Consider the following 25,399-nt stretch of genomic DNA (forward strand, 5'->3'; position numbering starts at 1 on the left):
CGAGCGCTCTCGAACATGACAACTGGCCGTATACTCCCCTCGCGACGCCCGCATTCCCCGACCCACGGCCAGTAGTAGACCTGCCGAGGGCAAGCACCATGCAATAAAAAACCCGCGGAATGTGCGGTGACTCGCACAGCCGTAGTTACGTGGTGAAGGCTGTAATTACTTGTCAATTGGGGGAGATGATGCATCGAGGCTGTTCGGTCGATCACACCCACACCAGACGTAGCTGATCACTGGACAAATCACTGGACCGGACTAGCCAACACGGCCAACCTCACGCCCCCCTTTCTTTCCGAGACTGGCAGTGCTTCCTTCCTCCTCCCCCATCCTCCTCCTCTCTTTCAATTCTCCTTTGTTGCGCTTCGAGCTGCACTGCTGGAGCTGCTTTTTGTCGTTCGCTTTGCAACTCACCTTCGCTCTCCTCCCTCCCCCCTCCCCCTTTTTTTCGACCACGCAAGTTTCTCCCGGTATGAATCCCCAGCATTCTGGATCTTCGCCTGAACCCCCTCCCCGAATAATTTTTTTTTTTTGCTTGTCTCGATCATGACGAGACCCCACTCGTGCGACCTGTAACTGATGATATGATTCGATTTCAGGGAATCTTTTCGCGTCGTCTCCCTATCCCTTAACGTTCTTCGCCAAACAAACTTTCGCCATGTGTAAGCTTCCAAACCCCCTCCCCTCGAACCGATTCCGCGATCTCCAGCATCCAGAAAGGATCGACCGCAATCATCAGAATGGGAACACTGATGGATTCTCTAGCTTCGCCCATTGCGAACGGTTCCCCCGTCGCGTCCCGCGACTCCCCCGCGCCCAGCGGCGGCAAGGAGTCGCCTTTCGTGGAGCGCAGCAACCCCATGGGCTCCGGCAATGCCCAGACTGTCAGCTCGCGGGACCCGAAGGCCGCTGCCCAGGCTGCCACCGACATGAAGAACGTTGTCCGCCGCAAGCTCACCGGCTACGTCGGTTTCGCCAACCTGCCCAACCAGTGGCACCGCAAGAGTGTCCGTAAGGGATTCAACTTCAATGTCATGGTTGTCGGTACGTACATATATATAACCTCCATACCTGCCCCAGTGGCTTGTCCGTGCAAATCTCATACTATCCTGCAGGTGAATCTGGCCTCGGAAAGTCGACCCTCGTTAACACCCTGTTCAACACCTCTCTCTACCCCCCGAAGGAGCGCACCGGCCCCAATGCCGACATTATCCCCAAGACCGTGTCGATCCAGTCGACCAGCGCCGATATTGAGGAGAACGGTGTCCGCCTCCGCCTGAGCGTCATTGATACTCCTGGATTCGGTGACTTCGTCAACAACGACGACTCGTGGCGCCCTATTGTCGAGAACATCGAGCAGCGCTTCGATACTTACCTGGAGGCCGAGAACAAGGTCAACCGCAGCAACATTGTCGACAACCGCATCCACGCCTGCGTTTACTTCATCCAGCCTACCGGCCACTCCCTGAAGCCCCTGGATATCGAGGTTATGCGCCGCCTGCACACCAAGGTCAACCTGATCCCGGTCATCGCCAAGGCCGATACCCTGACCGACGAGGAGGTTGCTCTGTTCAAGCAGAGAGTATGCATTTCTCTCCATTTTCCACGATTTATTCCCATTGAGTCAATTGGTAACCCGGAGACTAACCTCTTTTCTACCCCACCCGTCTAGATCCTTGCCGATATCCAGCACCACTCTATTCAAATCTTCGAGGGTCCCCGCTACGAGCTCGACGATGAGGAGACCATTGCTGAGAACCAGGAGATCATGTCCAAGGTGCCCTTCGCCGTGGTCGGTGCCAACTCGGAGGTCAGCGCCGCTGATGGCCGTCGTGTCCGTGGCCGTAGCTACCCCTGGGGTGTCATCGAGGTCGACAACGAGGAGCACTGCGACTTCGTCAAGCTGCGCCAGATGCTGATCCGCACCCACATGGAGGAGCTCAAGGAGCACACCAACAACTTCCTGTACGAGAACTACCGCTCGGACAAGCTCACCCAGATGGGTGTCGCCCAGGACCCGAGCGTGTTCAAGGAGGTCAACCCGGCCGTCAAGCAGGAGGAGGAGCGTGCCCTGCACGAACAGAAACTGTCCAAGATGGAGGCCGAGATGAAGATGGTCTTCCAGCAAAAGGTTTCCGAGAAAGAAAGCAAGCTCAAGCAGAGCGAAGACGAACTCTATGCGCGACACCGCGAGATGAAGGACCAGTTAGACCGGCAGCGGCAGGAACTAGAGGAAAAGAAATCCCGCCTGGAGACTGGACGCCCCATCGAAGAAAAGGGCAAGCGCAAGGGCTTCTCGCTCCGCTAAGTCCGCTCCGCGTCCTCTCCGTGCCGTTGACGGCCGCTGCTGAAGTCGCTATTCAGTCATGCAGTCCCGCTCTCTCGCTCTCTTTTCACCTCTTATTTCCTTGCTTGTCATCTCCACACTCTCTTACGCGCCCCGCGTCCCCTAACGCACCTCTGCCGCTGCTTGTCTCTTTTCACCCCCTTATCTTCCACTGGATGGGCCCACGCATCGCAAAAAGAATGGTTTTGAATAATACGATCCGCGGGGGTCGACACCTGGGGAATCGAATCGCCTTTTTATTACCCTTCTTGTGATGTACTTTTTGCTACGCCATATCTTGTTCCTGCCCGCTTTCTGTGTGCCCTATTACCCGCTCATTTTTTGCCCGTTAATTTTCCTTTTCTCCTCTTTTCCCCGCCTTGTGCCCTGGGGACATTTGGTACTGTTGGCCGTCTGTCCGTGTTAGTCAATTGCAGCGCTTCGGCATTTCCTAGTTTCAGCTTTTGTGTTGGAGTAAACCGGTTGTAGCTTGGTCTGCTGTAGAACCCTAAGTATAGGTATGTTTGCGTCTTTCCGTACTTGTGAGAAGATGGGTTGATCGGATACCCCGATCCCAGACTATTACACCAAGAAAAGCAAACGTCCCTACTTGTGTTATAAGTCTATGCATCCTTTTTTCCTCTGAATTATCTATGCCGCATCCATTGCAGATGCTAACCCCAGCGGGGAACCCTCAACTTCACAACCGCGCAGCCTCCACCCTCTTCCCATCCTCCTCGAACTCAATCTTCTGTCCCGTAATCAGCGACTCCTGCAACGCACACCCAATAGTGACAGCCTTGACAGCCGCCTCTAGCCGCAAAGGCGGCTTAGTGTCATCCAGACACGACGCCGTAAACTCGTTCGCCTCCGTGATGAACGCCTCCCGGAACCGCCCGTAGTAGTCGGCGGGGATCTCGCGCCGGATGCCCGTCGACTCGTACAGGTTAACCAGGTTCAGCAGCGGCTGGGTGTTGATGGCGATTTTGCCATTGGTGCCAAAGATCTCGGTGCAGTCTTCTTGGCCGGCGGCCATCATGCGGGAGCAGTAGAGTTGGGCGATTTTGCCGCCCTGTTATAGTTATAGTTATAGTAGTTAGTTCGGATGGTGACAGTCATACAAGATTAGGAGTACAGATAGCACCACTCACATAGAACTCAATAATCCCCAATGCATTATCCCGATCATTATGCTTCCTCAAATCCGGCTGCACGGCCGTAATCCCCACCGCAGCCACGCTTTTAACCCTACTCTCCTCGCCGAAGAACCACAGCGCAAGATCGATGTCGTGGATACTGCAGTCGACGAAAATCCCACCCGAGAACTCCGCGTACGCCACAAAGAACCCGCTGGGGTCGAGCTTGTCGCATGTCTGCGATCGGAAGACGGATGGTGTGCCGATGGAGCCTGCGGCCATGCGCGCGTGTGCGTCGCGGTACGAGGCGTCGAAGCGCCGGCTGAAGCCGCAGATCACTTTTTGCGAGGGGTGGGCTTTTATAGAGGTTTTGTAGGCGTCGACGACGGATTGGGACTGAGGTAAGGGTCAGGATTTGGGGGTTGTGGTTTCTGTGAGGGAGTGTGGTGTGGTATGATAGGGCAGGGTAGGGTGCATGGAGCTAGTGCTGGGAGAGAGAAAGAGATAGAAAGGCACGCTTACGATTTCAGGGCTGGTCGAGATGGGCTTCTCGCAGAGGACATGCAGGCCGCGCTCAATGGCTTTGATAGCCTGCTCGGCGTGCACGGTGGTGGCGCTGGCCACGACGACGGCTTGCAAGGTCTCCTCCTCGCGCAACATGGTCTCGTAGTCTTTGTACGTGCGGACGCCAAACTCGGCCTTTGCGGCGTCCAGCTCGGACTGTACGGGCGAGCAGACAGCAATCAGCTCGGCGCGCGGAGTGAGCGTTGCGAAGTGGCGGGCATGGCGCATGCCTGTGCCCGGGTATTAGCAATCAGCGACGGAGGGAGTCAATTCTTCAATTCTTCAATTCCTCTTTCTCTTTCTGTTGAAGGGGGGATTCTCACCCATACGGCCAATGCCGGCAACTGCTACTTGAAGCTTCTGGGACATTCTGGGGCTTGATTTGGTGGATGGGAGGGAGGGCGGCGAAAGATGAGAGAGCGTGATGCTTCGATGGTCATGGCGAAGGGTATTGCCATTATATAGCTGTTGGCTGCTGCCGGCGTGGACAGCTGTTGCTGCCCACAGCGAATTGTTGCAGCGCGCTGAAGCTGATCTGGCATAGTTCGTGAGGGTTTACCTGCTTCGAGTAGGCTGCCGGCGACGATTGCCCTTCGTGGAAGACTCCACTTCCCCGCACTCGGTGCTGCTTCGTCCGAGGGCGAGCACTGGAGTTGGCTGCTGCGGACTCTCGAATCTCAAGTTTTGGCGAAGATGCGGAGCTTGGAGATTGTTTCACTGGCCCTATCGCGGTGCTGCCTGCAATCGTGGGATAAGCCCTCTGCCAGGCGCTGTGAACTGGCAGTGGGAGTGGATGTCTCCGCATTGCGTCGCAGGCAAAGTACATGCAGACACGAGTCTCGTGTCGCAGAGTATAATGGGATAAGTGGGGTGTCGTATGAAGCTGACGATGCAAGAATGAGTGCACTAAGCATCGATAGATCACGGTTACACGATGTCCATAGCTTCCTCTACTCCAACGCACTATACCCGTCCCACCCCCACGCCCCCTTCAGCAATTCCTGCGTACTCGCCGTGGGATACGCATGCTCATCCTCCAATTTAACCAGCACCCCCAAAAGTGCCTCCTGCTCCAAGCGATCCGTAAACCGATCGCCGCACATCCCAATCGCCATAAACGCATTCACCAGCCCCGGCGGACTATGCTGGTTCGACAGCGCCGTCCCGCACAGCCGCAATACAATCGCCCGCACTTCTCGGTCCACCGACCGCATTGCCGTGCGCTGGCCGGGACCCAGCCGAGGCAGTTTCGGATTGTACACTGCGAGCAAGATGCGCGCCAGCTCTAGGAATTGCAGCCCGGCGACGTGGCAGTTGTTCAGGTACCACAGCTCGGGGAAGACCTCGCCGCGCGCGCGGTCCGGCGCGCGCGCATAGATGGGGTTGAAACTGGGCGGGCCTAACTCAGCCCAAAGCGTCTCGAACGCGACCAGTTCGTCGTACCGCGCAATGCGCATCTCCGCGCCCAGCGGGTGCAGCACACTCTTGCTCGACGCGGCATGGTATGTGTCGCGCGGGAGGTTCTCTTCCTCCGAGCCGAAGCAGTACTGCAGCACATCAGCGCAATGGATTACTAGCCGATCAGCCCAGACGTAATCGTCGGCGGGCTCAAAGGTGCGGTAGGGTTCACACGGGCCGAGGGGGAGGCGGAAGGTGCGTTGTTTGCTGAAGGCTGTGATGATCTCTTGGCGGAGGGCGATCCAGTAGGCTGCGTGGCGGAGGCCGCAGCCGGCGACGGCGGAGATGGCTTGGGCATCAAGGAATACTTGGATGCCGCGGAGAGCGCTTTCGGAGTCTTCGCCCATAGAAGGCACTTGGGTGAAAGAGTCAGTTGGAGAAGGGAACAAGGAGGTGGTTGCTTGACTGACTGTCTACTTCTTCGTAGAAGCGGAGGATCACGGCTGCAGCGAGCAGGTTTTCATCCTGAGCCTCGCGGGAGTGATCTGACAGTGACACAAAATGTGCAATACATTGGTTGTGGTAGTGAATGGCGGTTTCGGGGGTGAGGTTGGGAAGGGCCTTGCCTCCGTAGTGGACTTGGTTGCCCTTGTAGTACTTCTTGACGCGACTCAGGTGCCTAGCGGAGGCGGTATAGATGGCATTCAGTAAAGGCGGACATGTCCGAGCTCGTAGGGGTACCGTGCAGGCAAAATGCCTCTGTCCATCGCATAGATCGAACTGGTGAAGCGTGTTAGTATAGAAGACACGGAGATATGGAAAAACCTCAAGCGATACACACCCAAGGCGCAAGCTGAACAACAAAATACCGCATCAAACAAGCTTCATGTTCATCAAGATTAGGAAGCCCATTGTCAAACTCATTATAGATTTGTGAATTAAAGTCCCTCGTTTCAGGCGAGGCCTGGCTGCTACGTGAAAAGTGTGGGGAAGCCGATGACACCGAAGAATGATGTCTCGGCGACAGCTGCAAGGAATATGGCGAGTAGCCAGCCAGATGGCTACTATCAGGCCGATTCGGCGGCAGATAATACTCGGAGGAATGAGACCCGAATGTATCACTGAGAATTGACGTCTCAGCGAGGGCCCGCTGGTCGACTGAGGCCTCACTCCTGCGCCTGGTGGCAGCCAAGGGCGGCGACGGTGATGCATTGCAACCCTCGTCCAGGGTATAGTATCGGGCTATGTCGGCTGTCTCATCGACGTACTTGTAATCCACTGCGATCGTGGGTCAGCAACCGCGACTCATAGTAGCATCGCCCGGCTACACTGCAATGAACCAATCATCTCTCTATACTTGCGAACAGGAAGGCGAGATGGTGGGCTTGACAAGGTGAGGATCCCACGTACCTTGACCAATGGGCAGCCAGGGCTGATCACCTGCAAATTTATATCGGGCACTCGCACTGGAGCCATGGCGGAAGCCCGAGGGCATTGCGTGCCATACGCAAGATGACCCGGTCCGCCTGCAGCGGTTGCATGTCGGCTTTTGCCCATCGCCTGGCGCAGGTTGTGAGCTTTTTCCCGCCCCAGTATGTATTTGAATATGCACTCACACTTTACATGTCGGTCTGGCACAATATGATCAGTCAATGCAAGCCCACTCTTTACTATCTTCCATGGGCGCAATACTCACTGCGGCATCCCTGGCTTTACAATTACTTTGTTAGGGATTGGCGTGCAGCGTTGAAGGTGTGGAGCACTCACCAGGGAACTGCCTTATTCCGCCGCATAGTGGTGGCAGACTTGTATAGTGCGAGTCCGATGAGAAGTGGGAAGCAAATGGGAGAGGGCGCGGTAAAGAAGGAAATGAAGGCAGGCGTCGCCGGGCATCTCCACACGGGGAGTGCGGGGTACAAAACCTGGGGTTGACCGGCCTGCTGGCGATCGCGTGGCGGCAGCCTTTTACTTCCGTAATATATTGATTGGAAGGGCACTTCCAATGACCAAAGATCTTGAAATCAGAAGCGATGTTCGCTACAAAACGAGGTGCGTGCTCGCGATCTGATCGCCTCCCTCGTAACCTGGGTGCCATAGAATGGTTCGCGAGTGGATCTCAGGCGGCAGCATGGCTTACCCTGCACAGCGTCATTGCTGGAACAGAGGCTAGCGGGCTTCCCTCTGGCTAATGCAATAAGCACCCCGCTTATAAATGATCTTGTCAATGGTTGGTATCATTTAGCCTCGGCCAACTGCAGTCTCACTGGTACCAGACCTCCCAGTCTTGATAAGTGCGCAGTCCCTCATCTATCTTCAGTTTCTTGTCCTTTGAGTCTGATCACATTGATCAGATGCTTTCGTGGTTACCGTGGTGGCTGGACTGTGTGCAGATCGATACGGGCGAAAGCTGGGGATCTACAGTGGCTGCATTCTATTCATCCTCCGACCCATTATTCAAGCCACCTCCTTCTCCATCCCTCAAATGACCTTGGCGCGTCTTGTCGTCGGATTGGGAGTTGGATCAGCCATTATGGTTGTCCCAGTACGTCCCAAACATCCCAAATCTTTATGGTATCACTTTAATAATCCCGCCGGCTTTATATAGCAGTCTAGACAACCTTTCTATTCCAACCGGTCACATTCTGGACATGGCTAGTCTATTCCAACCGGTCACATTCTGGACATGGCTAGGTTTTTGATTCGGATTTGTATCTTGCGGGGCGTGGGATTACCGTGAGACAGGCGATCTTTGGATCGGCAGGACCGAGCCTGGCCTGGGGAGGGCACTTCGGTTTATGGCAGGACCCGGCGGCGCTAGCCCGCTTGGCTCCGGGTACGTCTTGCCTTGCGTACTCGCATTTTGGGCCCTGCGTAAGGTGAGTTGGCATTTGTTTTTTGGAGAGATAGACTGGTGAGGAGCATGGATAGAATGCACCGTCCGGTTCAGATCGAAGACCTGGCATGTACATTCTTAATTGCTACTACATGCGTAATCTTTCACAAATTTTTCTCTGTGAGTTAATTATCTGCGAATCGACTCAGTCCGGGTTTTACTTTATCCAGCACATCCTTGATCTTTCGTGCACCGATGGATCCGCAAATTCTCGTAACCGAAACCGTTGAGAAAATAAGGAAAAGCTCTATTCATGCAACGTGCCACGGTGGGCCAAACTATCTAGGAACAACCGACCATGTCTCACCAGTAAAAATCAGCCCCCCATCCAGCCTTAGCTGTTCCGGATCGAAATATACAGACATCCCAATATTGGCCCCTCGCATATCGAGGCTAGAAGAACTAGGTGCATTCAACGGAACAACTAAAGTGAAGAAGGAAAAAACTATTGGGGGGAAATCCGCTATTATGTAGAGAGCTCTCGAACAAACGGGCCAAATTAGGTTAGTCAGGTCAGTTGCTTTCTTCAGTCACGCCTCCCTCGGGTGATTTATGTCCATCTCTGTCATGCGTCACATCAACAACTTCCTCGAATAGTGTGTTAACGTTGGCAGTGCGAGGGAGATAGATATTTCGGCACGCTAGTCTAGCTGTAGAGGAGATATAGTGTAGCTACTACTGCAAAGTTCGGAACTAACCTTCCTAGCTAACTGGAATGGATTTCTTTACGGGTATTATTGTAAACCGCATTATATTTTGAATTTCGACAATATCTATGGATATGAAGTGCTTAAATTCTTCAACATGTCATTAACTTATCATCGTACCAATTAACAATGGACGTTAACACGCAGCTACCGTGTCTAATCACCCGCCAAGTCGTAAGTCTGCAAGATATCCCAATGGTGTCGATCTATCTTCTCTGACATCCAACTTCTCCATGTCACCAAGGACCCTCCCAATGTATTCGCCAGCGCCGCTAAGTCTCATGATAAGTGCAATGGTGCGGTGGAATTGAGAAGCCGGGGAGATGGCGCATCTACTGTGCGATGAGGACTTAGGGTCAGCGATCGCGTGACGGGAAACAAGGGGTCACGTAAGAAAGGACTGCGTTCTGTCGAGTCAATCCAGTACAAGTATTTGGTAAAAGGGTCTGAAAACCTGTAGTGGGTTTCCACAAACAACAGGTGGAGAGCCGCCTTGCGCGCAGTGACTTGACTATTTGCTGCGTGACTCTGCTTCCCTTTCTCATCCTGAGTGGTATGAGCGGGTTCTCACTTCTAAGGCGGTTCTCGGTATTCGCAGAAGCATCTGGCCCTCAACCCTAATTAGGCTGATACGGACTGTGACACTCCTGACAATCCTGGTTGCTGCCCTATCACATTCCCATGATTTTGCATCTTGTCACCGCCTCCGAGGTAATTGGTGCTTCCAAGCCCGAGAGAAGAGAACTAGCGTGGTGCCATCACATCCAATGGATTATGTCCAGGACACGTGTGGTTTCCTGTGAGCGCTGAGTTGTTCGACAGTGGTGATCTCACCACCTACAGTATATCAGACGTGAGGCTGCTAGCTGCAGCAAGCGCACAATCACTATGATTCTGCCTAACCTATAGCTTTGGTGGCATCAAATGACAACCTAGAGTGCACTCTGCACCGAGGACTACGGACAATCCTATAGGCAGCTAAATTATCACATCACACTTCACATGCAGCATCATTCTTGGCATCACCTCAGAATCCCTCATCTTTTCCTCTTCCTTAACTAGCTACTCAAGATAGTTGTATTGGCCGCCGACTCAGCCCCCTTATCGAGCCGACTCAGCCCTCGCTTATATACAGTAGATATAGTACCTAAAGTAGATTAGTGGATTGCGATCTTTATTTTAGTAATGGGTCCGGCTCGGCTGGCGCGTAGCTCGGCGCAAACTCTTTCTCCCGATTATAACGCGAAGATCTCTGTCATGCTTGAACTCCTTCCTCTCTCCATGATTCAGTAATGGGTTTCAAACTTTGCTTCAAGGCCAAGACACGCTACCTTGATTATGGCCACACGTTACTTTCTCCTCGGATTCGTGGCATTCATCGCGGCACCTACTCCGGCGGCAGCTACAAATACACGCTTTCACCACTTTTTCCCTATTTATAACGATTATTTTATAAATATTCGAAATGATCAATGCGCAACTTTGTATGCTTCGCAACAAGCGGCAACTTCACTTTACAGTACGACTTGCATAGACTTACTCAGCTGTATATTGGCAAATACAAGCGAAGCTGTCAAAGGAAACATGGCAAGCGCATCAGTGGCACTAGGTCTTATGCCAACAATTCTCACCTTTCTGGGCTCCTCTACAGCTGAGGTAGCACTCCTCTCGAGACGGAGGCCGTTACTTGCTGTCATGATAGCTTTGGGGTCACCCGCTGTGAACCCTCTTCCGACATTTGTCTATCCGAATCCAGTGGCAGACTTGAAGGAACGAGAGGGCCGTTTGCTTTTAAACCACCTTTCAGCCCTGTCCAACTTCCGAGCTGCGATTCTCATACTTACCGAGTACCTCATCGTCATTGCTGCCATAGTGAATGTGACTACTGCCAGCTATTATACAGGACTCTGGACAATCACCAATATCAGCTGTAGCACAACATGGTATCCAATTGTCTGGGTATTTGTTACGATATGCCTCCATCTTATGGGCATGCTTTCTCTTGCTCTACGAGCAGAAACAATAAGAGGCGCGGGAACAACTCGAAGTATCAAAGCCCGGGTCACTGAGTGGATACAGCACGAGTTCAAACCATGCATCACGCACGAAAAACTTGCCTTAAACTGGAAACAGGAGAATATAGCCTTTATTTTCGTCTCGTGGTTAACCTCGATCGCAACGGTAGTACATCTTCTTTATGGCACAATTGCATTTTCGTCTCTGGTATTTATAGGTAAGCTTTTTATGCTACATTTAAGCGACAAAAGACCTAAATTTATTCCCTAGGATGGATTGATAGCACACAGATTATCGCAAGATTTATGGCCTCGGCCATTATTTGCCGTGCGGTCCTAATGTTCGAGCTCGCAGGGATGAGAAATGCGTTATTTACATAACTAGAGTACTGTGCGACTCCGAATTATTGATAGTAGAGAGATGAGTGGTTTTATTATTATTATTATTGAATGCGAACTTCTCTTGGCTTGACGGCCCCAGTAGATTGCGTTACTTGAAAGCCAAGCTAGGTATTTTTTCTTTTATGAGGTAATAGTCGAAGATGTTGGGCCTAGCGGGAGAGACTTCTAGAGACATTGTTGTTCCTACATGAAGCTTTCGGGAGCTTTAGGGAGCCTTTAACAATAGTGTATCGGGAAATTATTATATATACAGGGTTGTATCCGATTTGATTTAATCTAACTAGGCCGCGAACTATTTACAATAATCTTGGGGAAAAGGAAGGGAAAAGGGCTGTTCCGGAAGGGGAATGTAAAGGTAAACATTCGGCCGAGTACATACAGTAGGGTCATACACGGGCATTGGCCCGTTATACCCCCTAGTAAGTGTCCGCTTTGTCTAATCTGTGCACAGCCTAGCTTACCTAGGTGCGCGAATCTTCTAATAATCTGTCTAATATCCTCTATACCTATTGATCGCATAAAATTAACGTATTTCTGTCCACTGTAGGTAGTTACGTACTTATTAAACCTATCAGCGACTAACGTAGTTACTTCCCGCCCAGCTGGGCCCAATTGCCCAATTCATTAGTTACATAGTTGCCATCTGAAATGATATTCTGCCTGAGGCATCATAACGGCGACATGGAGTTGCGACTGGCGGTCAATTCCGGCAGAACAAGCCAATGGCAATGACGCGGTTTCTGCCTGAGGCGGCGAGGGCGGAGAAAAGAAAAACACCGCCGACCAGAATTTTGAATGGGAGCCGAGGGTCGCCAACGGAGACATCTCCACTACTCAACACCCTTTTCTGTCACTCTCTATACCTGATCCACCGGGGGATCGCTTCTCTCTTTTTCACCCATCGGCATCCCCCATATCCCCCGGCCCCGACCGCATTCGGGAGTCCATTGTCGGCTCATATTGCCATGAGCCTGACTTCGCGAGTGTTCGGCCTGTTCTCCACAACAGCGACCTCAGACCCAACTGCGACGACACAAAACCCGCCAAATCTGATACAACATGAGATAGGCACTGTCGGTGCTACCCGACATGTCCGGGGCGAAGATATGTTGGAAGAGGAAGAGCCGCGTCCGCCGTATCATCATGTACGATTCCGTTCCGGGTGGCGCATAGGCTGCAATGATATATCTACGGATGCTAACCAGACACTACCCTACAGGCAATGCTAGCGGGCGGAATGGGAGGAATATGTGGTGATATGTTGATGCACTCATTGGATACAGTCAAAACTCGGCAACAGGGCGACCCGACTTTCCCACCCAAATACACCTCGATGACCTCGTCGTATGCGACTATCTACAGACAAGAAGGATTCTTCCGTGGTTTATATAGTGGAGTGACACCAGCGGCGCTAGGCTCTTTCCCCGGCACGGTGGTCTTCTTCGGTGTTTACGAGTTCACCAAGCGGGCGATGATCGATGCGGGCATCAACAAGAACATCGCATATCTGTCAGGCGGTTTCTTTGCGGATCTGGCGGCCTCAATCGTTTATGTACCTTCCGAGGTACTGAAGACCCGGCTGCAATTGCAAGGCCGATACAATAACCCATATTTCAACTCGGGCTACAACTACCGCGGCATGACCGATGCCTTCCGAATCATCATCCGCCAAGAGGGCTTCTCAGCGCTGTACCACGGCTACAAAGCCACTATATATCGTGATCTGCCGTTCTCTGCGCTGCAATTTGCTTTCTACGAGCAAGAGCAGAATATGGCGAAGCAATGGGTTGGGCATCGGGACATCGGGCTGAGCCTGGAGATCCTGACGGCGGCCACTGCGGGCGGCATGGCGGGCGTGATAACCTGCCCATTGGACGTGGTCAAAACGCGCATCCAAACTCAGCAGAACCCCACCGGGTCGTCTGGCGCAAAGCACGCGGGCGATCACGTCCCGAAGGAAAGCCCGCGACCCCATGCGCCGGGGGCGTCCCAGTCCCATGCGTCATCGTCGCGGGCGCACTCGCGACCGATTTCCACTTCATCGCCCTCCACGTCGGTTTCTCCCCCCGGGGCTCCACGCTTAGACACATCGTCCGTGTTTACCGGACTGAGGATGATCTACCGCACCGAGGGGCTTGCAGGGTGGTTCCGCGGTGTTGGCCCGCGCGGCGTGTGGACCAGCATCCAGAGCGGAACCATGCTGGTATTGTACCAGTACCTCCTCAAGCAACTTGATGCTTACCAGAGCCGTCTGGACGAGACGCAACCGTTGTGATGTTTGACTTACCTGCATGCATTTTAGGACGGGGTCCTTCTTCATAGGGGTGGCGTTTTGTGGTATTCTTCCCTTTATTTCGTGTATCTCTCTCCCTCCCTTGGACGGCCTTTGTCCCTGTATACTGCCGTACCCATCTCCCTTTGCGATAGATGAACCTAACTAGACTGGCCTAAGGGCCTCATTTGTACTATAGCCATACGTCTGTGATAATACCTTTCTATTTTACTCCACTATGTATAACTACCAATATCAGATTATTAAGAAAACAAGCTCTTACGAGGAGCCCCAAGCCCCACGCCCGCGCAAGCCCGGAATCCAGGCTTCGAGCGAACAAAGGGCAGACGCGCTAGCGTGTTTTGTTTTGGGACCCGCGGGTGTAAACAATTCCAGGCCCAAATCAATTCCCCTCCTCCCTTGCATCCGCCCTCTACCCCATTTTCCTCCAGAAAAACCGTTACAATTTGTTACCTTGTTACAATTTGCCCTAAGTCCAATCCAAGTCTCTTCCCATTCGTGATTTGATGGTCAAATTTGTCGGATCAACTCCCCTCTGTCTCATCTGAACCTGCGCCCGCTCTGACCCGGATCTGTATCCATCCAACCACCCATCATGTCAAGCGGCCTTCCCTATCTAAACAAGCTGCGCAAGCCCGAGCTGGTTGAGTTCGCTGAATTGACCGATCTTCAAGAGTATGTTTACACGCTGTCACGCGCACAAACCTCGCGCGCTGTCGCATCGCAGCATCCCCGACTGACCGTCATTTCCACCTCATCGCAGCTTCTCCGACTACAACAAGAATGACCTCGCCGCCGCGCTCGACAAGCACCTCAGTGGTATCAACCGCTCTATCTTCGCGGGCGAGAAAAAGCTCGCCGACTACTACAAGCGCCTGTCGGCACCCCCGCGGGGAGGGTCGCCGGTGAAGCGCGAAGCCAAGGCTGAAGGCTCCCCCGCAGTCGAGAAGAAGACGCCCGGCCGTAAGTCCAACAAGCAGAAGCTGGAGGAAGCTACGTAAGTGCCATCATCGCACGCGACCAGAGCGCGTCGCACGCGACATCATGGTCGCGACTGGTTTGCAGTGCTGACCGTTTGCGACAGTTCGTCCGATGACGCCGCAATGCGCCCAGCCAAGACGCCGAGCAGTGCGGTGCGCTTAACTACGAGCCGCGTCCGCGCTGCCCTCGACGTGCCTCCCTCCCCGGCCCAGGTGGCAGACTCGATTGACCGGCAAACCACGCGGGTGCGCGAAGGCATCGAGCAGGCTTGGACCTCATCGGGCGTTTTGGAGCGCACGCACGCGCTGCGCGCCAACCTGAGCAGCCTCTTCGCTATCGAGGCTATCGTCGTCGCTGTTGAGGTTTTCAACCTTCTGACCGAGCTCGTCCCCAACCGCTTCCTGGGTAATCTGGACGCCAATCCAACCCTGCACACCCCCAACATCCGAATCAAGATCCCCGATTTGTTCCAGCTGGTCACGCTCTCGTTCTGGGCGCCGTTCACCCTCTGGCTTCTCACTAACTTGCTGCTCCCTTTGGTCGCCGCCTACTTTATCAACCTGAGCTGGCAGGCCGCTTCTGGGGGTGTGCGCCGTGGTCGTTCGGCTGCATCTGCCCGTGCCCAGTTTGACCCGCTCACTTTCAACATTGTCAAGGCGCTGCTGGTGTGGAAGGTGTATGTCAAGCACTTCTGCTTCTGGGGTCTATACAGCAACCTTGCTGTTGAAAAGGTCAACTGGTCTATCCCCGGCAACTACTATGGCATGTGGACTGGTGCTGCCATCGGCGTGGTCGGCACTTTATATGAGGCCATTCTGCGCCGCTCGTAGGTCAAGTCGGACTTTCCTGCGTCTGCCTTGGGCTGTACAGGTCGTCTGGTTTTGGTAATTGCAGACGAGGATGAAGGACGGTTTTAACGTGGTAGTGCTGAATGATGCGAATCTCCTGTTTTGCGCGATTTTTGTCTCCTCCCCCCCCCCCTCCCCCTTCCCCTTCTGGTGGTGCTTCTCTAGTACATTGGCTGGAGCTAGTATTTCCACTCTCTTTCCCCTTGGTTGATATCCTCTGAGTATTTGAGGCGTGCCATGGATTGTTACTCTCATGTTGTGTGCTACGCAATGCTGTGTTTTGTTTTACTGTTTTGTTTTACGGTTCGCGGGTTTACGGGTTGAGTTCTAGTGGTTTTGTCTGGGATATGCGACGATGCGATATGCGAAATTGGCTTTTTCATTTCCCCTCCCAATTATTTTCTAAGTTCTTGGTCTCTAGTTTCAGCCTGAGGAGGCGCTTGGGTTTTGGGTTCTTATTCTGCTTCTTGGCTTGATTTAGGTGGTTCGTCTTTTTGACACCCTTTTACCCCTTTTTCCATTGGGCCTTTGGGGCCATTCTCATTCAACGAGGTTTGTATGGTTCATGGCTTTGACTCTATACGGCGGTATCCATTCTATTGACAGTATAGTAATCTTCAAGACTTAAATCTTGTCTCGTGTGAGGGTCAAAAAGAAGTATTAGACCCTCTTCAGCCGTTCCGCCAATTCCACAGTAAACAACACGGGGACAGAAGTCGAGACCTCCACTTTGTCGGCGCGGATGTGGTTACTGGTTGATATTTGGCCACCAATCTCAGTGTGCCAGTTCTCCACGTCCCATTCGAAGCCCTTGGTGGTGATTGAGGCGGGAGCTGAGAGGGGGATGATGCCGATATTCTCTTCGAAGAAGTACTCCGGCTCTGCGCCAGGTTCCTGCTCCCGCTTTCTTTTCACAGGCGGGTCATTCTCCTTGGAGATTGAGTCTTGGTCCGCTGCTGGGTCGGTATCAGGGCGATTGGTTGCTGGCGTGTGGATGATGTTCTTTCCCTCTTGCAGGATGAAAGTGATGCTTTCTTCCGAGACGAGATAAAGGTTCCCACCTGCGGCGGGCTTTCCATTCTGTGTATCATCTCGAGGGCGGGTCTGCTGTGCTTCGCGTAATTCCCGCTGTGTCTGTGTCATCATGTATAGATGGTGGATTTGTGAAAAGGCCTGATCAACGCGACCGCCAAGGCCACCGAGAATCACAATCTCGAGTGCCGACTGAGACGGGAGCATGCTCTTAGCTGCGCCTTCTTGGCTCGCGGTAGAAGATATCCTTCGTTGATGTCGTGGGGAGGCGATGATCTCTGCTGCGTGTCCATTGAGGTATTTGAGACACTTTGTAAAATCTGTTGAATATTGATCTGGATCTTTCACGACGGGCACGCCCAGTTTTTCATAGTGTTGTCGTACTGATGGACGCAGAGAATCGAGGTCACCCACAATCCTGTCGGGAAGCTAGTGTGCAGGTCAGTTTATATATCCCGGGATGTACGTCATCTCTTGCAACAAGAGCTATCACTATGGTGCTATGTCTGGGATGATTTTGGACCGAGCATGCAAATCAATGATGTAGTCAAAGATTGTCCACACTCGACCTAGTGGGCGTATCTTACTTCGATGGATTCGTTCCCATGATTTTTCACCATGTCGTACAAGCGATTAGCCCCACCATCGGCACAAATGATGTAAGAAGCTGGGTACCAATTAGCATATTAGTACTGCCCCAGTTCACGTCTAAACAGAGCTTTCTGTGATCAACCCGACAGGCCTTTTCAGTCTTATCAAGTGAGAACTCACCGTACGCACTTAGTACCCCAAACGCCTTCTCATTGATTGGCTGATTCAGCACCAACAGAGCATAGGGCGAACGGCTCCCTCCAGGTCGAAAGAAGTGACTCGGATCCCACTCCATGGTTCTGATGAGAATGAACAAAAGTAGCTAGGATCTCTGCGGCTCGGGTGATTGCTTGAAAGCAGGGCTAAGCGCACCCGCCGAAGTGTTGCGTCGCGTGCAACTCGGCTCCGCGCAACGTGACTGGCCGGAATCCAACCTCAGGCCAAAATCCACTTCTCTTCCACCAACTTCTCCGTCCGCGGCTTCGGCTTCTCCCTCCCCAGCTTCCCCTCGCGCCCCGAGCTCCTTCGCGGTCTCGGTCTCGGTCTTGGTCTCAATTTGACTTTTTCTCTTTTCTTCTATTCATCATGTTTCGCCCCGCCGCACGAGCGCTTGCCCGCGCGCCTGTTGTCGCGGCCCGTAGCCCGGCAAGCACTCGATTGATAAGCACCGCTGGTCCGACCTCAAAATCGAGAAGCTGGAAAAGCACCGCTGTCCGGTTAGGACTGGCGGGTGGTGCTATCTACTACTACAACACGAGCAGTACTTTCGCTCAGGAGCCATCCTGTATGTCATCCGGCCTTGCTTTTGGTCGTTCCTTCGCACCCGAGATGCAAAAACTTGGACCCGTCGCATTATTGAGGCCAATGGCTAGTTGGGATATCGGAACTGTGCTAAACTTATCGTCTACATCTAGTCTCCCTCCTCGGCCAATCGAGGAAAGAAACCTCCGACAACTCCTCCCTCCCCACCCTCGACTCTATCACCCCCAAGATCCGTGAAGAGAACGTCGCCGCCCGGCCTCAGCCCAAGTCCGATGCGCCTGCCCCCAATGCGCCCGCCCCCGATGCCGCTGCTGTGGAGGTGAACCCCCAAGTGGGAATTGATTCCGAGGAGCCCCCTGAGTCAGCTGCGTTCAACCCGGAGACTGGCGAGATCAACTGGGACTGCCCTTGCCTGGGTGGCATGGCCCACGGCCCTTGTGGAGAGGAATTCAGGGCAGCGTTCTCCTGCTTCGTGTACTCGAACGAGGAGCCTAAGGGCATCGAATGCATTGAGAAGTTCAAGTACGTACAATTGGAGGGTAACTTGTGCGGTCCTGGCGTCCATACTGACAATTTTCTAGGGGTATGCAAGACTGCTTCCGGCAACACCCTGACGTGTACGGTGCCGAGTTGGAAGATGACGAGGCTGAGGGTGATGCTCCTGCCCCCGCCACCAACGCTGAAGGCGAGCTCGCTCCGCGTCAAGACCAGAAGGACGAGCTCGCTGAAGGCGACAGCCTGGTGCCCAAGGCCCATTTTGAGGCCGAGCAGCCGCCCAAGGAGGCTAAATGATCTCACGCCAGACCCATGCATATCATTTGACGCCCCTTGACTCTTCTCTGCAATGCCCGCCGGGGTCTTTGATTGGGGTGTGTATTATATAAAACGCTTTTCTCGCCTTCTCTGCCCTGATCGGAGACTCCGCGGCGCATTTTTCTCCTCTCTGTGAGCTTCCCAGCATATCTCATTCCCCGTTCTGCGCTCCGATGTTGTTGGTCATCTTTGTCTCTGTGTAACTTAGTGTATTGGTATGCCCTGTTCTCCGGTCTGATTTGAACACTCAAAGAAGGGGAGATAGAATAGACGTGTTGCATTATGAATTGCTTCCTATATAACATTTCTTTGGTATTCGTATCTCAGTACTGTGTCATCCGGGCCGTTCTCTGGAACTATTGCGAGAAGGAGATATTATATACTAGGTGGATGCGTATCAGTGCCTACGCATAAATTAAAACAGTTCTACCGGTTTGAACGATATCAAGCCCCTAGGTTAGAATCTGCAACTGCCCCGAACAATCCTTCTCCCTTAATATGAGTCAGTCCAACCAGAGCTCCCGCTCGCGTATGGTAAAGTCTATGCTCGGGCTGGGCATAATTGACACACTTTTACCATGCCGTGTAGCAAGAACCGTTTAGTGGAACTTGTTTCGGTCGGAGAGGTTGGTGTTCTCGAGGTAGACTTCGATCTAAAGTGATACATGATCAGTACGATGAGAACAAACACGGGAAAGGAGACAACCGAGGCTTACCTTGTTGGTCATTTTCGAGTCTACATCCTTGCAGCACAGACAAGCTATCAGACCCACAATACCGAAGGCCATGGACACCATAGCTACCACACTATAAATGGAAGGTCAACATGTGCTTCAGAACAGGGCCTCAATCCCAGACACTCCGAGACTCACAACATGGCTTTGCAGTATGCCTGACTCAAAGCTGCCTCGGCCGCAGCGGCAACCGTGGGGCTGTATGCCTTCAAGGCAGAGGCACCCTCCGACACAGCCGTCATCAAATCCGTGACTTTAGATTCAGGTAGTCCTGCGGCAATCGCCGCACTGGGGATGTACTTGATCATGTACTTGGTCAGGCTTTTGCTGTACGCAGTTTCGTAGACAGAGGTTGCGACTATGGACGACTTTGTCAGCAACACAAAACATAGAAATGAATGGCGAAAGAGATTCATACTTGCACCAGCCGCAAACCGAATGCAGCCCGAGATACCACCACTGACACCCAGGTTCTTATGATCGACGCCCATCTGTGTGATGGCAATACTCAAATACAGCGCCCATCCAAATCCAGCCTGGGAGAGGAACACGAACGCGGTCATCATCCCCTTGTTGGTCGGCGTCACAAGGCCGAGCAGACTGCCAAAGAGGACCATGACAAACACCGACCCGGTCAACTGCCACTGCCAGTGTCGAAGCTTGCTACCAAAGAGCGTGAGCAGGAGTGCACCGAGCATAATGGCAAAACCCTGTGGCAGCGACAAGATGATCGCGTACTTCCAGTCCGTGCCGCCGTTCGTGTAGAACATGGTGATCATCTGCGGCCACAGGATACTGGATGAGTAATAGAACATGTTGACGACGGCCAATGCGATAACGGGCGCCGTGAAGTCACGGCCATAGGAGCTGGAGAAGACATAGCTTGGCGTCAAGGGGAACTTCAGATTGCCGTAGGTTTCCCACAGGGCAAAAATGATGAGGATCACGGCGCCGACCACCAGGGGGGCCACAACGTGTACGTCATTGGAGTCGTAGACACCGGCCCAGACGATACCCATCAAGAAGGGGACGGCACCGGCGATGAAGAGGAAAGAACCTATGGTAGTACATTAGCACAGTTCGGGCACAGTAGAGACATGAAAGACCCACCGAAGTAGTCGATGGACTTGAACGCCTCCAGGTATGAAACTCCCAGTCTAGTATCACGATTAGATTTTCCCTTCATGGCTCTGGAGAATTCGTCACATACGGGTGCTTGGGGGGTGGTAGAGGAGCAGGAGACCTAGGAAGGACAGGCCCTGGAAGATCGCCACGCCCCAGAAGTTCCATTTCCAGGTACCAAACTGGTAGCCATAGCGTGCGGTGACGGGCGCGACGATAACGGCAATGTAGACTGTAAGGTCAGCAATCACCACGCCAATGTGTCGCCATTTGTTGGGTAGAAGCTCTGGTAGCGCAAATGCGGCCATCTAGATAAGTGATAATCGTTGATGGTCAGCCCAGCTCGTCGCACGCGGTGCATCTCATTCCATACCTGGCAGTTGGCTCCACCAAACCCAGACACCGCTAGACCCGCAATGACCTGGTTTGTGTTTTTGGCTGAAGCCACAAGGATGTGGCCAACAAAGCAGATCAAGTTGCCAAGCACCAGGAACCAACGTCGACCCAGAAGATCGGTGTTCGGGCCACTGGAAAGGGTGTAAGCGAATGGAGACGGGGAACGCGACATGGTCGGGACAACATACAAGATTAGAAAGGCGCAAGTGATGGAGATCGTCCATGCCTGTATCACATCCCATCAGTGATCGCCGCGGAGCATTAGCTGGAAGCTTCGTACCGGAATAAACCAGATGTAGCCGGTGGGATCACCCATATCCGCCGAGATCGAACCGCCGATGGCTGCCACGACCGGAATCGGCCAGAATGAAAGACCATAGCCACACGAAAGAATCTATACGCGCGATCAGTGCATACTCCCTGAGACAGCACCACACCATGACTTACACCGGAAACAATCCATGTTTTCAAAGTCACCACGGGCGGCTCAGCCACCTCATCGACCGTCGAAGACGGTGAGCCCAGCTCAGAAGGAGGGAGACCAGCGGTGTCCTGCACCGGATTTTTCTCTGCGTCGACGACCATGATGCGCCGGATAAGACACGTACGTCAAACCAAGCAAGAGCGCAGAGAGCAACGGAAGGATCCAAGGTCAGAAACAAAAGAAAAAAAGAACGGGCAAACTCGCCTTCTAAAGTCTTTCCGTGCAGCTAGCTGCAGTCCATGAAGCTTCCCTGCATTAGGGAGGTGGAGTGGATAGCCACTAGTCGAGTTCTCCCCAATACGCGCACATGGCAGGTCCCGAGCACGCTACCACCTGGCTTCTGGCCAACGAGGACAGTTGAGGCTTGGAGACTAGGGCTATACGATATAGTTCGGTTGCTCGGTGTTGAGTGTGGCGTGGGCGTGGAATTGGCGTGGAATTGGCGTGGAATTGGCGTGGAATTGGTGTGGGCGCCACGCATTCCTTCCTATGGCACGGAACGGCCCCCCCTCGTGGTCGAGTTTGTGTCTCCACAATTATTGGATCCGTGCTTGCTGACAGATTCAGCCCATTGCCTGAGCTAGTCAGACTGGCCGGCTAGGACGGCTGGTGCGCGATTGGTTCGTGTGAATTGGATTCGCCCATGACTCATGATATTGACTCTGCGCTAGGGCTTGAGTGATGTAGAAGGAAGGCAGGTTGCCGGGAAATTGGCAGCCGAGAGCTCCTCGTTCCGTCGGACGTCCTTGCCCTAACTCCGTCCTCCGTAGGGGGGTCGAGATGCATGCCAATGTCCCACGGGTTCTACCTTAAAACTGCCTGGTTTGAGACTGAACGACTGACCATACAGAGATCAATTTACTTATACTCTACGTCAAGATGGAATCGTATGTAGAAGATCGCGTCGCCATTGTCGTCGGAGCCACCGTCAGTTCCCTGAAATGAACAGCCTCGTCCCGCAGTCACTGACTAGGAACAACTGCAGTCTGGCATGGGCGTTGATCTGGCGCAAGATCTCTGCACGCGAGGATGGAAAGTCGCTTGTGTCGGCCGCCGTCGCGAAGCGGGCGAGACTCTCTTAAACAGCCTTCCTGCGAACAACGCCCGCTTCTTCCCGGCCGATATATCCAACTACGACGAGTATGCCAATGTATTCCGCGAGGTGCGCAAGCTCTGGGGACGCATTGATGCGCTGTGCGCCAACGCCGGCATTGTCGACACGTCGTCGATCTACCTCTATGACTGGAAGAAGCAGAACAAGGGCGTGGAGGAGATCCCACCCGCCCCCGAACTGAACGTCGTGGATATCAACTACAAGGGCGTCGTGTACGGTACTCAATTAGCAACGCATTTCATGCGGCACAACCCCCAGCCCGGAGGGCGCATTGTGGTCACCGGCAGCATTGGTGGTGTGTTCCCCCACGAGTCATACCCCGTCTACTGCGGCACCAAGGCGGCGGTCAATCAGTTTGTGCGAGGCATCGCACCGCTGCTCAAGCAGAAGGAGAACATCCTGATTAATGTCGTGATGCCGGGCATTGTACCGACACCCATTGTGCCTCCGGAGATGATCGCGGCGGTCACTCCTGAATGGTGAGTACCGCGCACAGTTGGCCCTCCAGCAAGCACTGATTCACACTCTTCCTCTAGCCTCACCCCGGTCGAAACCATCCTCCAGGCATACCAGACCTTCCTTGAAGATACCACTGGCATGGCCGGCGAGTGTTTGGAGTGCTCGGCCAACAAGCTGGTCTACTACCAGATGCCCGAATACGGCAATGGGCATATCACCAAGCGGGCGGTCACCGTTTGGGAGCCCCTTTTCCGAATGATGCACGGCGAGGATTCGCAGCTGCCCGAGGCCATTCTATAAAACGTGCACGAATCCATTGGTGGCATTGGCCTCTGTGCTGCCAGACTGGCGCATCGCTGGCCCTGCCCCGTGCTCCACCACGAGGCGTTGGCACCGCCGATCGCAGAATCTTCAAGGTCCCGGATGGAATGCATCCCTGCCTGTCAGGAAATCCTCATATCTTATATTTGAAGTGTCCGTTCTGCGACCCCCCTTTCCGTACGCCGTAGCTGCTAGTCCTGCTAGAAGGATGAAATCCTGTGAAATTGGGCATACCCCCCTCTCGGCCTCGGACAGTCTCCATTCGCAGATTTACTAGCTCTTGGCTCCATCCTGAACGGCTCCACTGCATCACCCGACTGCGCTGGTGAGGATGCTATGTCCCGTGTCGCAGAACAACCGGGTCCATTCATCAAAACGGCGGGGCGGCTGGACGGCCCGCCGCCACTGACGGTGGCCACTAAACCCTAGTCGGATAAAATCCCTGCTAGCTCGCTGCCGATCAGTCTGCCAGTCTCAGTCTCTGTATGGGATTAGACTTTGGAGCCTGGTTTAAGCTTTTCGGAGGATCCTCGCAGAATCGCCCATCGGTTCTGTGGAGATGATTCGGTAGTCTGGTTCGGAATACTCCAACGAATCGGACGTGCGTACAGAGAGTATCGTGCGCAACTGCCGCAGCCCACGGCCCTCGATAAGCTGCCTGTTTTTGCAATTTATCTCGCCTGCATCACACTAGCTTTCTGCAGTACAGCGTCCGTCCCGAAAAGACCAACTATTGGCAACTCCCCCCAATTTCCTCATATCCAATCACTCCTCCAGACGTGACCCGACCTATCGGTCCGGCCCCACTTTGTTCTGACGCGGGCCCAAAAGGAAGCGAGCCAACAAACCCTAAACGGCCTCCCTCACCCCTTCAAGATTGCGCCGACCTGGTTTTCCAAAACTGTCGCCGACATCACCTCGCGCATTCCCTCATCGCAGAACTCATGCTGATCTCGGAAGTACACGCCGCTATCTGAGATCTCCACCGCGAGCCCAGAAAGCTTCGACGCCGGTACTTGAGTGCCCGAGGTATCGGCCAACCCCTCGCCTGCCGGGTCGCCCCCGTCCACGAGCTGGAGCACGACCCGGACGATGGAGTCCATCGCTGTAAACCGATGCTGCGGGAAAGAGGCCCACCCGGTCTGGTCGACGAGATTGGTGCGCACGATGCCGGGGCAGATGGCATTGACGCGGACGCCGCCCGCATGGAAGTGCTGGGCGACTGAGCGCATAAACCCCACGACACCGACTGTTAGGGACGTTAGCATATTAGCATATCAGTCCTTCATCGCCTCATCGCTGAGGGTGGTCTTGCCCTGAGACAGGCTGAGACCGGAAAGACGCACATTTGGCTGCCGAGTACAGCGGCGAATAGAACGACGGATACAGCCCGCCGCAACTAGCGGTCATGATAATGCTAGCGCCCACCCCCTGATGCGGTGAGGCACGGAAGTAATGCTGCGCCAGATAAGTTGTCAGAATGACCCCTTTCAAATCGGCATCGATCGACAGCAGGTCCGGCTCTGGCGGCGGGGACGCCCCACCGGATGATGCCCCGGGGTGGGCCGCGTAGAAATTGAATCGCTCGATAATGCCGGCATTGGCGAATACGAAATCGAGGCTGTGGTTCGCCTGGAACGATTTCTGGAAACCCTCACTCAAGGAGCTGTATTGGGTGACGTCCGCACGGTGAAACGTCGTGCGTGGCAACGACTGCGCGGTCTGCTCGCCGCGCTCGGTGTTGATGTCGAGGATATGAACTTCCCAGTCGGGGCGGGCGGCAAGGACCGTTGCTACCGCCAGGCCCATTCCACTGGCTGGGCAGGGCAGGATGGTTAGCGTCCATGCTCAGGTGAATCCTTCTTCTCAGGCTCAACTTTTGAGAACACACCTCCACCAGTGATCAAAGCGACTTTGGTCGTCATGGTCGGAAATGATAGGCGCCTGGCTGGGTGTCAACCGTAATGACGGGATGCATAGTGCCTGTGAGCGCGAGGTTTTATAT

At 53.7% G+C, this 25,399-nt stretch overlaps 12 protein-coding genes across 12 annotated transcripts; 6 read left to right on the forward strand and 6 right to left on the reverse strand.

The window, feature by feature from the left end:
• Positions 1 to 661: 661 nt before the first annotated feature.
• Positions 662 to 2,311, forward strand: aspB (septin AspB; the record flags this gene model as incomplete). Its single annotated transcript, XM_056684530.1, has 4 exons — positions 662 to 665; positions 769 to 1,047; positions 1,119 to 1,585; positions 1,676 to 2,311. The coding sequence occupies 4 exons, from the start codon at positions 662 to 664 to the stop codon at positions 2,309 to 2,311; spliced, it is 1,386 nt and encodes a 461-aa protein (XP_056548136.1).
• A 718-nt stretch (positions 2,312 to 3,029) lies between these two features.
• Positions 3,030 to 4,398, reverse strand: N7482_002406 (uncharacterized protein; the record flags this gene model as incomplete). The annotated part of the gene is made up of 4 exons (XM_056684531.1): positions 3,030 to 3,401; positions 3,481 to 3,861; positions 3,988 to 4,259; positions 4,353 to 4,398. The coding sequence occupies 4 exons, from the start codon at positions 4,396 to 4,398 to the stop codon at positions 3,030 to 3,032; spliced, it is 1,071 nt and encodes a 356-aa protein (XP_056548137.1).
• Positions 4,399 to 4,979: 581 nt separating this feature from the next.
• Positions 4,980 to 5,834, reverse strand: N7482_002407 (uncharacterized protein; the record flags this gene model as incomplete). Its single annotated transcript, XM_056684532.1, has 1 exon — positions 4,980 to 5,834. One exon carries the CDS (start codon positions 5,832 to 5,834, stop codon positions 4,980 to 4,982), a length of 855 nt encoding a protein of 284 aa, XP_056548138.1.
• Positions 5,835 to 5,856: 22 nt separating this feature from the next.
• On the reverse strand, positions 5,857 to 6,922 carry N7482_002408 (uncharacterized protein; the record flags this gene model as incomplete). Its single annotated transcript, XM_056684533.1, has 3 exons — positions 5,857 to 6,207; positions 6,269 to 6,705; positions 6,838 to 6,922. 3 exons carry the CDS (start codon positions 6,920 to 6,922, stop codon positions 5,857 to 5,859), a joined length of 873 nt encoding a protein of 290 aa, XP_056548139.1.
• Positions 6,923 to 10,365: 3,443 nt separating this feature from the next.
• N7482_002409 (uncharacterized protein) lies at positions 10,366 to 11,423 on the forward strand (the record flags this gene model as incomplete). The annotated part of the gene is made up of 2 exons (XM_056684534.1): positions 10,366 to 11,260; positions 11,314 to 11,423. The coding sequence occupies 2 exons, from the start codon at positions 10,366 to 10,368 to the stop codon at positions 11,421 to 11,423; spliced, it is 1,005 nt and encodes a 334-aa protein (XP_056548140.1).
• Positions 11,424 to 12,409: 986 nt separating this feature from the next.
• N7482_002410 (putative mitochondrial carrier protein) lies at positions 12,410 to 13,719 on the forward strand (the record flags this gene model as incomplete). The annotated part of the gene is made up of 2 exons (XM_056684535.1): positions 12,410 to 12,589; positions 12,664 to 13,719. 2 exons carry the CDS (start codon positions 12,410 to 12,412, stop codon positions 13,717 to 13,719), a joined length of 1,236 nt encoding a protein of 411 aa, XP_056548141.1.
• Positions 13,720 to 14,332: 613 nt separating this feature from the next.
• On the forward strand, positions 14,333 to 15,548 carry N7482_002411 (uncharacterized protein; the record flags this gene model as incomplete). The annotated part of the gene is made up of 3 exons (XM_056684536.1): positions 14,333 to 14,412; positions 14,501 to 14,734; positions 14,822 to 15,548. 3 exons carry the CDS (start codon positions 14,333 to 14,335, stop codon positions 15,546 to 15,548), a joined length of 1,041 nt encoding a protein of 346 aa, XP_056548142.1.
• Positions 15,549 to 16,226: 678 nt separating this feature from the next.
• On the reverse strand, positions 16,227 to 17,484 carry N7482_002412 (thiamine diphosphokinase; the record flags this gene model as incomplete). The annotated part of the gene is made up of 3 exons (XM_056684537.1): positions 16,227 to 17,027; positions 17,186 to 17,265; positions 17,370 to 17,484. 3 exons carry the CDS (start codon positions 17,482 to 17,484, stop codon positions 16,227 to 16,229), a joined length of 996 nt encoding a protein of 331 aa, XP_056548143.1.
• A 290-nt stretch (positions 17,485 to 17,774) lies between these two features.
• On the forward strand, positions 17,775 to 18,743 carry N7482_002413 (coiled-coil-helix-coiled-coil-helix domain-containing protein; the record flags this gene model as incomplete). The annotated part of the gene is made up of 3 exons (XM_056684538.1): positions 17,775 to 17,973; positions 18,104 to 18,473; positions 18,533 to 18,743. 3 exons carry the CDS (start codon positions 17,775 to 17,777, stop codon positions 18,741 to 18,743), a joined length of 780 nt encoding a protein of 259 aa, XP_056548144.1.
• A 620-nt stretch (positions 18,744 to 19,363) lies between these two features.
• On the reverse strand, positions 19,364 to 21,601 carry N7482_002414 (uncharacterized protein; the record flags this gene model as incomplete). Its single annotated transcript, XM_056684539.1, has 9 exons — positions 19,364 to 19,417; positions 19,481 to 19,571; positions 19,637 to 19,856; positions 19,917 to 20,555; positions 20,609 to 20,647; positions 20,709 to 20,928; positions 20,994 to 21,242; positions 21,297 to 21,410; positions 21,464 to 21,601. The coding sequence occupies 9 exons, from the start codon at positions 21,599 to 21,601 to the stop codon at positions 19,364 to 19,366; spliced, it is 1,764 nt and encodes a 587-aa protein (XP_056548145.1).
• A 778-nt stretch (positions 21,602 to 22,379) lies between these two features.
• On the forward strand, positions 22,380 to 23,373 carry N7482_002415 (SDR family oxidoreductase; the record flags this gene model as incomplete). Its single annotated transcript, XM_056684540.1, has 3 exons — positions 22,380 to 22,427; positions 22,486 to 23,093; positions 23,151 to 23,373. The coding sequence occupies 3 exons, from the start codon at positions 22,380 to 22,382 to the stop codon at positions 23,371 to 23,373; spliced, it is 879 nt and encodes a 292-aa protein (XP_056548146.1).
• An 884-nt stretch (positions 23,374 to 24,257) lies between these two features.
• On the reverse strand, positions 24,258 to 25,319 carry N7482_002416 (uncharacterized protein; the record flags this gene model as incomplete). Its single annotated transcript, XM_056684541.1, has 3 exons — positions 24,258 to 24,643; positions 24,741 to 25,211; positions 25,286 to 25,319. 3 exons carry the CDS (start codon positions 25,317 to 25,319, stop codon positions 24,258 to 24,260), a joined length of 891 nt encoding a protein of 296 aa, XP_056548147.1.
• Between the last annotated feature and the right edge of the window lie 80 nt (positions 25,320 to 25,399).

Source organism: Penicillium canariense, assembly GCF_028826845.1.
Source record: "Penicillium canariense strain IBT 26290 chromosome Unknown utg000001l_segment0_segment0, whole genome shotgun sequence".
NCBI lineage: Eukaryota > Fungi > Ascomycota > Eurotiomycetes > Eurotiales > Aspergillaceae > Penicillium > Penicillium canariense.